At 38.7% G+C, this 14,491-nt stretch overlaps 1 protein-coding gene across 12 annotated transcripts in view; it reads right to left on the reverse strand.

The window, feature by feature from the left end:
* Positions 1-14,491, reverse strand: part of EHBP1 (EH domain binding protein 1) — a 204,954-nt gene that overhangs the window by 78,421 nt on the left and 112,042 nt on the right. For all 12 annotated transcript variants that reach the window (XM_077176005.1, XM_077176001.1, XM_077176002.1 and 9 more), the window contains 2 exons: positions 1,313-1,491; positions 635-683 (listed from right to left, as the gene is read on the reverse strand). In XM_077176005.1, coding sequence (XP_077032120.1) covers positions 635-683; positions 1,313-1,491 — 228 coding nt within the window. The remainder of the gene's footprint in view (positions 1-634; positions 684-1,312; positions 1,492-14,491) is intronic.

The raw sequence follows: 14,491 nt of genomic DNA on the forward strand, positions 1-14,491 counted from the left end.
CATCTTGCACCTACAAAGAGTGGTTTAAAGCAGTTGCACAGCACAAGGCTATTAACTATTTTGCTAGCATTTAATTTATTTGTAAAGGAATATGTCAACACCTTTTATCCTAAACCTCCCATGTTGTGCATACTACTTCATTCAGCTGATACAGTGTAAGAGTAGGTGTAAAATTCCATCTTTAAAAATATAACAATCACCATCACAGCAACATCAACCATGCTCAGCTCCCAGAGCCTTGTTAAAGCAACAGCAAGAGAAGCCTTGTGTGCCACAGTCCAAGAGCAGTTACATTTTTCATTCTTTTAATTACGTGGCTGATTGGAAAAACCAGAGCAGTGCTCACAGAAGGCTGGCCAGGCCCCTCCTCTGCTCTCACAGTTAATGTAGGCCATACAAATATTAAACTCTAATGCCAGCCCTGCACTTGTTGTGAATGTTAAAACCATGACAAACTCGAGTCAATAACACATCCGATCTGAACCGTGGGAGGCCGAACACCTTCTGTGAGCCACAGTTATGACCTTACAAAACAACCACACTTTCCCAAAATTAATAAAAACCTGCAGTGAAGTCAAAATTGAGGCTATGGTTTTGTTTTTGGGTTTTGTTTTTTTTGCCTGGCAGTTCTTACCTTTTTGTTGTTTTCTTTAATATCTTGAGGATTCAGGGACTTGTAGTCACTGAGGGGGAAAATGGCACAGTGGGTATATACAGTATTTGATAAAAGCAGCAGTTTTAAAACAAACTAAATCTAAAAATTTGACATACAATAATATCATACAGTAACTAGCAATTTCACAGCAATTCAATCAACAAAACTAATAGTGTGGAAAATTAAAGGAATAAATAAATAAATAAATAAACACCGATTACATGTTTCATTGCCTGAAGCTCTCCATCTAAAAAAGAAGTTAAGGCAGGGACTAGAGGCCAGCCTTGACAACCAAATTTACCAGGAGGTAATCCGTCCTTGTCAACATACAAAGAGCTTATTCCTCTCATCTCATTTCAACACTGGCGCAATTCTCATAATCATCTTGAAGTCAGTTCTTTGTATAAGATTAAGAAGAAGAAAAACAAATCACAGAGAGGGGAGAAATAATTGTTTATGCAACAAGGGAGAGCAAAGAGGTCACAAAGTTTGAGCATTCATAAATCTGGTTTCTTAGAAAGGACAGTTCCCTGCTTGAAAGCAAAGGGTGAAAACAGTTCAGCACCTAAAACACATTGGTATTTTATTTTCAAGTTAAAAAATTGTTCAATATTTCTATGAGAGTTAGCTTATGCAGGCAAAGAGTATACAACTTACATTAGGTCTGGTCTAAAGTGATGTAATATTGCACAAAAGGATAAACCGTTTCTCCACGACGTGGTGAAATTGGTGATTTTCACTCCCCTATAGTTTTTTGTAACTTCTTTGCACCACACGAGCAATGACTGACTGGCATTTGGCTTTCTCCCCAAAACAGGACTTGGTATTGGGCTTGGCTGGAAAAAAAAAAAAAAAGAAAAGAAAAAAAAAAAAAAAGAGAAGATAAAAGAATTTAATGGAAGATGAGAATTAACATTAATTGACCTAACTAGATGATCTGTATCCTTTGATGTGAGTTTAGGTCCTTCACAGCTGTCAGTTTACAATGACTGTAACTTGCAAAAGACACAAATCGCGAGTTATTATCTGCAGTTGTTGCCCTAGGCACTTGTCTCCCAAGGATGCAGATATACAGGATTCCAGATCTACACAGGGGAAGAGGCCAAGAATTGTACCAGTGGAAACACCCGTGCTGAAGCACGGCACAGCCCTGCACAGCCCGTGACACGGAGCCTTGAAAACACTTCCCAAAAATGCAGCTATGGAAAAGCATCCCCACGAGCCCTTTCACAATCAAAATCACGACACAGGATTGATGAATTCCTCTGGTAAAGGCTCCAGAGGAGAGTTTTGGTGCTCTTTCTGTGTCAGTGAGTGACTGCATAAAGGTAATTATGGTACTGTCTTTCTGAACAGCCACTTCCAACCATACCCGAAGAGCTGCCTCTTCCAGGCTTCAGCTTTTCTATGTGGAAAAGGAATTTCAGATGAAAGCTCTTATCAGAAGGTGGTTTCTAACAAGTGTCATTAGCTAACAACAATTATCTAATCATCATTAGCTAATAACGACCATTTCCAAAACCAGTTATTTTGACTCTTTTAGTAACATTTTTGTGGGCATAAACCAAGAAATAAAATAGAACACGTCAGGCATTTGGCATTTGTCAGACTATCTGCTGCTCCTCAAATTCAGCATACTGCATACTGATTGCAGCAGCTGTTTTCAAGACACACACACTTCCCTAGAAAAATACTTTCACTTTAAAGACTTTTTAGATCTAATCAAACAGGCAGAATGTGACTGATGCAAATCCTACATTTGAATTACAGTGAAAGAACTGAGATCCCCTATTCTTTCAATGTAATACCATTTAAAGCATATATACAAAACAAACAAGCTCTTGATGCACTTTAGAGCTAGAGAGTTCCCAAATTAAGACAAATTAAGAGCAAGTAATTTACTGTATCACAGCCACTTTATGGTCAAACGGATTTACTTGTTATTGTCCATTTGTGAAAGACCAACGATGCCCCCCCTTGACTGAAGCCTGTCAGTGCTCAGCAATTAGCTGCTATCAACTCATTTGTTTTCACTGCTTCTGGGGAAAAAAAAAAGTGCAGAGCTGGGGAAGTAATTTTTCATTTACTGTCAAATCAGCCCAAAAAAGTTGTTGCATAAACACACTACCTCCTCACAGACAGAAGCACTGCTAACTCATTTACAGAGTGCAAAAGGTATACCTCGCTGAAACTTTTTTAACACCACATCATATGTACAAAATAACTTGTTAGAAAGTGCCTACGTTTTGTAATCCTGTCAACAATTCAAATCAGCATGAACAAATCCATTAACGACGAGACAAATATCCCCAAATACACTGAATTAACAGCTTTAACAGGGATATACAAAATAGGGAAGGAAAAGCAGCAATAAATTATAAACTTTACCACACACAAGATTTTAATCAGAGAAATAAATATTGCATAGCAGCTGCCAGACTGTTACTCCAGATTCAGTGAAGTAGCTAAGAGGGTGTTTTTCTCTTGTTTTCTTTACAACTTGAAGAAAAACCTAGTAACTAATCATTGACCTCAAATTTAAGGTGCTACATTACTTAAAATATATTTGCTATTATAAGTTACAGACAAGGAAATAGCACTACTGAGAGATGTATTCAATGAGAGAAAAAAACTAAAACATCATTATCAAATAGTGGAAAGGTGATATTTTAACAAATTATTAATGCAAAAAGCTACTTCTTCAAATCATAGAGCACTGCTTACCAGATATATTAAATGTTAATTGTAAAGGCTTAATACTTGCTGCTGAAACTCTCAACAAAAATGGTAAATTTTCCAGTCACCTCAACACTTTCTGGTTAACACTGAAATTGCCTTAGGCAATATTGCCATTTAAATTACTTTAATTACTTATCTAATAAACTGAAGATATAACTGAATTTAAAACCAGATTTTACAGAAGGAAATACAAAGGTATTAAACCAATAAATTAAGCAGAATTTCATACTTTATTTAAAAATTTATTCTAAAATTATCAATGTTTAAAAAGATAGACTGCAGAATCCTTGAAAATCTGGAGCTTTTTTCTGTGTTTGTCTTTCCACTTATGTTAGATTTTCAAAAAGCACTTTTTCCAGAATACAGAAGATTTAGGACGCACATAATGTGCATAACACGTACAATCTACTCTTCTCTTACCTGATAAAGCAGAAATTGTATAAGGTTTTCTTTCCACACTTATTAGTCCATGTTTTTTTGATAAAGGTGAAGTTAATACCATGACAATGTTATGCTCCTAATCACCACCTGCGTCAAAGCTTTCATTATTTAATCTATGATAAAAGCATTTAACTCCAGACACAATGGAAATACAGAAGTAAAGGCAGAACTGTGTGTGAGCACTTGACAGGTCTTCAGAGGAGTTTACAAATGTTAGTTTTAGTTTCTTTTTCATGTATGTGTGAAAAACCATTATGCAAAACATTTCCTTTCGATATTTGTATGTTGGACATATTAATTACTGGCTTGGTGCAAACACAATTACTACCAAGTGCCTATTTCTAGCATGTATTTGCTCTACATGATTAGTAGGAACTAATCAGATGAAATGAAAATTTAATAACCTTTTTCTTACATCATTCTTTTCAGCACTGACTACACAATTCTTCTAAACGACACAGCAGTCACAACTTGCCTTTTTGAGCTCAAAAGCTGAAGTCCCTGCAAACTCGGCTGGAAATGCCACTAGAAAGCCCAAGATATCCACAGCAGATTGCCAGAGCTGCTCACTGATCAACAGGTTGTGGAATCCAACACAACTGGCTTATGTCCAGCTGTGGAGCAGCACACGGCGAGCGCGGAGGTTCCAGAGCTCGTCCCTCACAGGGTAGCTCAGATCTAAACGCAGCATCGTGCGATGGATTTATCAGCTGGAGTCAGCACTGGCTTTGGGATATCTTTGGTTCACACTCAACAAAAGCACTGAAGTCTCTATTCTTCTTTTTACACATTCTGGAAGCTCAGTTGATATGTTTTATAGTGTATGCATTTTTTCTCTTGGGAGATTATCCCATCAGACCATTACGTTAACAAGAGGACAATAGCTTCAAGTATTAGGCTGCATACCCACACTTAAAATATTCAAACAGTTGTTTTTGCTGCTCTGAGGAACCCAGCACCAGGCACAGTGATGGCTCACACAGCAAGGGCTCAGCTGCATCTCTGACACAGCCCAACACTCAGGAGAAGAAAATGAAGACTGGAACTGTGATGAGAACATGAGTCTATGGGACAGTGACACAGCCAGGATGAAGACTCTAGGGACTCAGACTGAGGACCTCAAGGGCTTGTAGGTAGGTTGCATGGGGGTAGAGGTGTTTAAAGAAAGCTGGAGTGTTGAAGCCCAGAAGAGAAAGATGCTGAGAGGAGTAAGGGAAAAAAAAGATTTGTAATCTAGGTGGAACACTTACATGGTTTGAGTTTTATATTAATGAATGAACACAACTCCTAGAAGAGGAAAGGAACTGAGACAACCACCCAGGACTGGTAATTAACTGCAGGAGAAGAAGCTCAGATTGAGCTAGCTCAGATTGAGATAGGGCTGAAAGGCAGAATAGGGAAGACCGACAAACAATGAACAAGCAAGTTTTTTCCCTCAAGAGGCAAGTACAGACACTGGCCTCTAACTTATTTGACTGAGCAAAATAAAAGGGATTTTCCCGTACCCCTATCAAAACCACGACGCTGTCTGGGCTCACTGAAAATTGTGCAACCATTAAAATGCAAGGTAAGGTAAATGAAAGTAAGACACAAGTAGGTGAGTGAAAATGTGCAGCATGTGGCTGGATGTAGAAGTCCAGGAAATTCAGCTGAACTGAACAGTCTGCAAAGCTGTATAAAGGTGCAATAGAAGCAAGACACCAAATACATTTCAGTCAAATAGGTAAGTTTATATCCTCAAAATGATATTCTAAAATTTTGGTTTTTAAACAACACAGGACTTCACCCATAGGAATGTCCCATTAGCCTGGGAGTATTAGAATTTGAATATGGCTCATTTAATAGAATTTATGCCTTTGGCAAGGTCTGCATGTGTCCAACATGCATTCAATTTTGTTTATTCTGGGCTGTGGAACAGTCTGGGCGTAAGTCAAGAAGTGGTATCAGGAATTTCACATACAATATGGAAAGAGTGGAGATAGAATGGAACAGCTTTCTGTTTTATTCCAAAAATGGAGAAAGCATCCTCATGACCCAGTTGTGCTGAGATGTTCTTTACTTAGGGTAGTTAGGTATTTTTTACATAGCAGGTCACCATAAGATTACAATTTAGTGACACATCAAAATACAAGTGGCATTGCTCTTTGCTTCTTATAAGGGAAGATCATGCATGTATTAGAAAATACACATTTCCTTGAAAGAAGTGTTAGTTCTGCTATTCTGTTACTCTGATAAACAAATAGATCAGTTTAGGAGAACATTCTTTAACTTTGTGCTCCTTATTTGCATGGTGCAAAATGTCTCTGGTTCCTACTGTCCCTAAAAATGAACGAGATATGAAAACCCAGCTGCTGGACACAAGTTACACTGAATTTATTTCCTATATATGACTAATAATGAGCATTTAGGTAACCTCCAGGTTTCAGCAGCAGCAGACATCTTAAAACTTCGCCCTCCTCACTCTTCTGATTGTGCCTACAGCTAATGTGGATATGCAATAAAATACAAACTTTTATCTCAAAAGCCTTAGGCATAAGCTTTAAATTGCTTATCATTTCACAAGTTTAATTTTGGCACAACCAAACCCATGAGCCTATGTTCAATCACAACCCAACACTCAGACATCTGCCTGAGCTGACATGATGCTCTCACGTTTGAACGTAGAAGGTGAAGAGGAAGGTGAAATCCTTGGGACACACCTCAAGTTAGCAGTTGGTCAAGTAGATCTGATTATTTAATGCAAAAGGGTTTTCAGTTGCCTGTTATATATTTTGATGGCCAGGAGTCTGGAAAGAGCTTTTCCAAACCATACCTGGGCAAAGAAAGGAAAGCAAGCCTGCAGATGGCTGCCTCTGGTTACTTTTACTCTGAGCACCAAGGAAGCGGTCTGGTAGAAAATTACAGTATGCCATCACACAATTGAAATGTGAACATGTATATAACCTACAGTCATCCAGTGCACAAAGATGGGAGAGACTGAGTAACAAAGGCTACTGCTAAGTACTTAATTTTGTAACTTTTGTAATTATCTGGTAGCCTCCTTTTGCTTTTTACTTTGTCTAGTAATGAAGTAACATTTTCTTAGCCGAGTCTTTTAGGGTTTTGGTTTGGTTTTCATTGTCAGGGATTAAAAGGATGAAAGAAGACAAGAATTCAGAACTATACTCTAAACCTTCAGAACCAAAATTCACAACACATCAACTGCTGGACAATTGCCTCGTTTGCGCAACAGGACACAAGGCTGTCTGCTCATGGCAATCAATTAAGAGCAAGGCAGACAATTTATTTCCAGATGACAACCTCCCCCGTGGATGTTCTTAGCAGAGAAGAACAGGACTGCACAGGAGTGTGGGCAGCTACCTCACCAAGCTGAGAAGCCCTAAATTTATTAGCTAATTGCAAGGAGAAGATTATGTTAATGAACTGGTAAAAAGGAAACAAATCTCAGACAACATAATGAATTGGTTACTTATGCGGAAGTAATTTCACCTGATGGTCAGTACAGCCAGGAAAAAAGTTACAGTGATCTCCTTCTCAGACTGAACTATTAAAAAGGGATTGGCCGAGGCTCACCTAGCTTCTCTTCCCTGAGGTCGCATAATCTGTCTTGAGCGCCGTGTTTTCAATTAAAAATCTCAAGAAAAGCTATGGAACTCATACCATTAAGCAGAAGCTAACACGGAGCTCAGTCTCTGATGATTACACGTATTTATAATGTAACAGTATGAACAGATGACATGCAGGGATGGGGCCTCATTTTTCTGCTCTCAGAAGACAGGCACTTTCCTTCTGTCCACCTTCCTTCCTCCAGTTGTCCCGGTGGCATGTGGGCTGAATGCTCTGCTCTCATGTCATCTGTGCTGGAAGCCCAGATGAGCTACCAGGATGCTGCTGGTTCACAATCCCTGGCTCTCTGCCACGATGGGAACGTTCAGGGTTTTGGGCAGGTTGCCAGAATTAAGCAACTTAAACCACAGATGAGGAATAGCAATTTTCAAAGCTTTTAACTTTGTTAAATGTGAACTGAACTAGCAAAACGCACCTCCCTGGGCCCAAGGCTATCTCTGCCACATTTCAAAGGCCTGCAGCAAACAATGGAAGTGTTAGAGCTTGTCAGAAAAGGTCACAAGAATCTCTTCTAAAAGAAAGCACAAGGCAAACTAAAAATGAGAGTCACTGCCAATTCTTCCTAAAAACAGTGAACTCTAGTTGCTTTTGCAGGAATTTCTTTTGACAGAGCCATTAAATAAAAACAAGTCATTATCCCACTCTTCTGAACATTTCAACAGACATGTTTTTTTCAGGCAACCTTCTGATGTTGGCTCATTAAAGGTGACATTGCTCAAAACTTTATAGTTACCTATTTTGTAAATCTACTGCATCATTTATATTAATGCCCAACCATAGGCAGATTTATGGAACCATTAGCCTTTACCTATGAGAAATCTTTGTTTGAAATACTTGAGAACACAACACAGATGCCAGATTTGTGCAGGTATTGCAGCAACAAAGGAAAACAATCTCTGTTTGGGTGTGCTTAGAGCACTCAGTATTTTTAAGCCTGGTACTGATGTCACAGTACCCCTGAAGGTCATAGTACTCCACTTGCCTGACAGTGGAAATAAAATAAGTATATTTTACAATCCTGCATGTGGTGCTGGTACTCATGAGCTGCTGGTACCCATGAGCTGGCACCAGGCATAAAGATGGATATTCCTAAAGCTCCTGAGGACAGCAAGAGATAAGTGAGAATTTAATGGAAACAAGTTTTTGCCTTGATAAACTACTGCATCAGCAGCTGACTCTATGTAAACAATCATGAGAAGGAAATTAACAGAAGTATTGCTTCCCTCCTCAGTGGTAAGGAGAAGCTGTCCATGGGGAGCTCAGATGATGGGGAGACATCTAAAATGCTCAGTACTTTTTTTCTACATCTGTCTTTATTCTACAAATCAGATGGAAGTTGGAGACTTGCATTACTCATACAGACACAGAACGGTCAGATTTTAGCCCCATGTGGAAACAGCTTAGATAAATCAGAAGCTTTCAGATTAGCTGAACACATTTAATGTAATCCCAAAGTCCTGGAAGAACCAATATGAAACAACATCCGAAAGGAATAGTCAGTTTGGAGACTTGAACATAGGGGACAATATTAGAAGTGTAGGAAAAGACTACATTTCCTTCTAGCCTTTAAAAGCATAAGAAAAAGGACAAATAGCAAGAATGCAGACAAGCAAATGAAAAAGAGGTGGAACAAATAATTAAAGCCCTTCTTAGCATATGAAAGTTAAAAGAAGACAAGTAACGAACATTAATTTGTCATCAACAAATCATGACTAGCACTCCAAGTTCCTTCTGCAAGAGGGAAGCAGGGAGTAGAGAAGCATCATATAACAGATTACAGATGTAGCTGAGCTCTTTTAATTGTCTTTCAAGATGCTCTTCCAAGGAAGCATGGAAAACAGAGGCTTAATGAGACTCATACAGGTGCAAAACAGGCTGGAAAACCATACCCAAGACTAGTTTTAGGTGACTCTTGTAAATATGCATTGAAAGGGGTTCTGCAAGAGTATTTCTTAGGTTCAGTGCAAGTCTGAATTAGGAAGGTGAACAATGCACTGGACAAGAAGCTGGGATGGACATTGAATGCACTAGAACTCCAATCACATAAAAAGGAGTAAAGATCTGAAAGAAGCAGTATGAAATTCGATAGCTGCAAGTGAAACATAGGAAGGAGTAATCATTTACATAAATGCAGGATAAGGAAGAACTGGTTAGGTAACAGCTCTTCACAAAAGGATATGGGGAAAACAGTCTATTCAAGCTGAACATAAAGTCAACAACATCAGGTTGTTGTGAAAAAGACAAACATTGTACTGAGATGTATAGACAGGAATAAAGCTTGCAAGATCAAGACTGCCTCTCTCACTCCACGCCGCATCAACAAAACCACATCAAAAATTTTACATTCAGTTTTCCCTGATTCAGAGAGTAAGGAAGATGAGCCCAAAGAAAATTGCAGAGGGGGAAAAAAAAGCATTAAGAAAGCTGAATCACATTCAGGTCATTTATGGTATGAATAAATGATAGAGGAAAGTAACATGGTAAATCATCAAGCATGTAAAATTCCAAAGAAGAAAGCAAACCCTTTGACCCCCAGACCAGTGTTTACCAAAACAAAGTTACAGGCTTTAGTTGCTAGAGGTCAGACATCAGGAGGAGCTATCTATAATGCAGTATAATGAAAATGAAGCACTCAAGACTGCCTGGGAAGGCCATGGATGCTTCATTACTGTTTAACAACAGGTTGCAGAAATCTTTCATTTTGTAAAGGAGAACTTAGCATTTGTGCAAGTAGAAAGACCAAGTGATCTTTCAGATGTGCTTCAGACCAACATTATCTGTGTCTCTTACCTCTAGAGCCTACAGCTCACATGGGCTGCTGCTAGCAGGGAGCAGGAGCCTGGCAGAGCTTCCTTCCATGCTCTGGCTGCACAGGAAGGAAGATGGAAAACCCCTAATTCCCACCAAGCAACACTTCACACTGGCCTCTCAGTTCAACCATCCACCAAAAAAAACCATTTGCCATTTTAAAAATTAATCTTTGCGTGAAGGTTCTGATATTATTTTTTTCATAAGCAACTCATGCACCAATTCCCCAATGTTAATCAGATCTCCTTGCAAAGCACAGTATATTTTGGTTTTTTTCCCAGCACACAGCTATCTGAATACACAGGAAATTCAATAACCACTAACAACTCTCCAAATGAAAAACTCTACAGTTGAACAGTTTACAGGCGTCTCAGATGTTTAGGGGACTGGCTACTGACTACAAGCCCACCACTCCAACTGCTCCTTGTGAGGACTGCCAGAGAGGAAGGCTCTCTCCCAGACATCACATTTCCACAGAGTCACAAACCACTTTAAAATCCAGGATACCATTACAAAGGTTTTGTCATCTGCAAGGTGAGAGTTCAGGTCAAACCCAGGACAAGAGTCAGAAAAACTCTACCTATTACAGGTGGGTGAAATGAGGTATTCAGGCAAACAGCAACAGCAAGCAACACTGGTAACCAAATCAGCTCTCAGCCACAGCAGAGATGTCACAGACTGAACTGAGAGACAAAGATTACCTTAGAGGGTTTTTTAAAGAAAAAACAGGATGACAACACTTGAAAATGCCTTCTCTACCAGAAACAGAATGCTTCACTCTCAAGCACCACTCATAAGCAACACAGAAAACAAAAAGCATTACTAAATAAAGCAAGTGAAAAATTAAGGAATGACAGGCTTGAATATTCTTGCTTTAGTTGCCCAATAGAATGAGCACTATTTAAGCAGTGTGAAGGCAGATTGTTATCTTTACCTCTCTGAATAGTACCTTATTCTGTGAATAGTCCCCATGGAATAACAGCCACTACTCAAGGATTCAATGGCTTAATGAACATAACAAGACTGGCACAATCTGGAGCTTAATTTGCATGCAGTTTGAATATTTTTGCTTTATTAGTTTCATTTCAAAATAAAAATACATGTAAAAGTAACAGCAATTCAAGTGCCACTTGGCTTAACATATATTTTTCCAGGAATGCCTACATTATTCAAATTTGCTAATTGCTAGGACTTGTTCAGCTAAAAGGAGAAATACATGTTAAATGAAAATATCCTTTTTGTTTTATAATATGTAATTAACACAAGCTTTTCTAGCTTCAACACTGTCAAATCTCTCCTCTTGAAAAATACACACATAATTTTCATGCGACAAATTAAATTTGGTGTGGTTATGCTTTTAGCACTCAACAAGTAAAAGCTTGTAAATGAAAAGCTGAAGCATAAAGGTATGGCAAGTCTCATTTAAGAAATCAAAATCTTTGGGAGAGAGGAATTCTCTCCTGCAGAACTCAAGAAAAGCTGGTAATAATTAAATACTGCCTCTGATTAACACTTTACACTACATGTTTATGTTGAAAGTCCTTGTTTAAGCAGATCATGATACAAACCTAATCAAATCACTGAATTTCATTCTCTTATGATGCCTGGCTAATAACCACACAACAGTTGGAAACTGTCAAAATATTTTACAGCTCAATTGTAATTCCCATCCAAGTCTAAGCATGCAGTAATTGGGCGTTAGCCACGTTCCAGGGGTGTTACAGCAAATGCACAGCAGTCAGATCTTCTCGGTTTCATTTTTTTAAACACATGTAAAACTCCTAAATGATCCCTAGGATCTACTCCATAAAATTTGGAATTAAGTATTAGTACATTGTCCACAGAGATAGCTTTTTTCATTAATTCAATATAGTACTTATGTTAACATTTTAAAAATTAGCTTGATATTTGGAACTACAGAATTTGTTCAGCAGCTCTTTCTTTTTCCTTGGTTTAAATTCCCTAAACAAAAAATATTTTGTGATTTAAATAAAAAATTAACACTTTGAGCAAAAGGTTACATGGCAAATATCATAATATTAAAAGATTTGAGACAAAATGCTGATTTCAACTTTGAGGGACAAATTTTGCAGCTCATACGTACATGGAGTGCTCCAAGCTAAAAGAGAAAAGAAGGGTACTGCCACAACAGGGTATGTGAAGAACCAGACAGGGTTGTTAGCATCAACTATTACACCTGTACTGTGCACAATACTCATGAGCATAGGACCCAGATAATGGCCTGATGGGTTTTCCTGAACAGACAACTCCACAGGCATTTCTGATTGGAGTCTGTATTTCTAAGGCAGAGATATGGATTCATGACTCCCTGCTCTTTCAACACTGCTCCAATCATTCCATGCATTAACTGTCATTAACTCCCAGTGACAGGCAAATGACATCACTGGATCCCCAATACATTAATGTCCATTGGATTAAAATCCTCAAGAGGAGTTATGCCTTTGAGCTTCCATAAATGGAAGAAAGTGTTACATTTCAAGTGCCTTTTGGACTTGGTTTACACAGTGTGTTAAATAAAATTAAGCATTGCTGCCAGGTTCTCTATTGGTCCCCAGATGATGCGATGATTAATGCGCTGGGTGTGAGCTGCTTGTGATTCCAAACATTTATCTGCAGGCAGAACCAGGGAACACCTGGACAGAAGGGCTGCACCACAAGACTTCAGTCTTTCAGTCAGTTATTAGAAGGAGCACTGGGGGAAGGTATCACCTGCTCTTTCTTGCATGGGGGGATGAGATGAGACTTATCAGAGAAGCCCAAAGGAACTACACAGGATAAATCTTCAGCCAGCACAAATGCAGAAAACTCACACTCGAGCCTCATACTCATCTTTAACATGTCTGATCATGTCCAGCTGTTACAACATGCAGAGCACTTATCACTCACACATCTCAAGACTCCTGCAATACTTTTCACTGCACAAGCACCTCGGGATAGGTGGAGGAGGGAAAAAAAGGGAGCCTTCATTCCTACACAGGAATTTCCATGCTTTGGGAAGTGTAAATTACAGCATTACTACTAGTCTGACAGTAAGTTTGCTAATAAATGTGTAGCAACATATCTAATTGCATAATGAGAGATTAAATGATTATGACAGTCTTTGAAATGGGGAGAATAAAGGGAAGAGAAAGTTAATGTAAAGGGAAAGCTCTGGTAACACAGCAAACTAGCTGCAATTTCCAAACTTTGGTAAATTTATAAAAGCCAACAGCTCTAAATAAGCTCCCACTGGCACCTACAAAGTTTGTTCCAATACTGAGCGTTGGTTCCAAGCTACATGAACTGCTAAAAATTATTCAAAGGTGTAGGACCCATCATCTTAAAAGGACAAGGTTTTCACACTTCAGCAGCAGAAGCATCAGCCAAGACATGACTGGGAAACAAGCACAGCAACATCATTTGATTAACACCTACCTTACCTTTAAAGCTGTATAGGAGGGGAGTTCAAAGAGCAGTTTTTCCTACAGTTACAATAAAACTTACAGAGTACTCAAACAGAAGTGCTGAAGCTCTAGGGGTAGGTGATAAATATATAGTGTGCACGCTGCTTTAGTCATAGTTTAGCTTCTCAACGAGTTACATTCACAGAAGTTTTTTTCTTTACCACATGTAAATACTAAAAAGTCATTTAGCAACGATTTTTATTTTCTCCTGTTCATAAAACCTTGGCAGTGTTAGGTGCTGGTACTTAACAATCCCTTCTGCAAGTCTGGCAGTGGGTGGGAGGAAGCAGGAAGTGATAATATCCCATAAGCATTTTAGGTAGAGTGGAAAAGTTGTGGTTACAGTTATAACCACATTGAGCATTACAACAATATATGGTTTGCCATGGTTTTTTACATGTAAGCCTATTGATTGGGTTCTGAACTACACAGCCATGTCTCAATAAAAGATTGAATCCCTTTATGTTACTGAGTCACTGCTGCCAATGACAACCATGATAGATGACTTACCAATAGCACAGAGGGCCAGGAGAGCACTTCAGAAAAGCATCAATTCTGCAGCATTGCTTTACAGCGATAAAAACAAAGCTTTTCACAGAGTTCCTAAGAGCACTCTGGCAATGTTAAGAAAAGGGCTCATGGTGTTATGGAATATGGTTGAGTTATGAAGCAGATTCTAGAATAAAACACCTGAATTATGATCTGTTAAGCCATCTGTATCAAATTGGTGTCTGAATTCACTTTCTAGAAAGGCTGA

Source organism: Agelaius phoeniceus, chromosome 3 (assembly GCF_051311805.1).
Source record: "Agelaius phoeniceus isolate bAgePho1 chromosome 3, bAgePho1.hap1, whole genome shotgun sequence".
In the NCBI taxonomy this organism is placed as follows: domain Eukaryota; kingdom Metazoa; phylum Chordata; class Aves; order Passeriformes; family Icteridae; genus Agelaius; species Agelaius phoeniceus.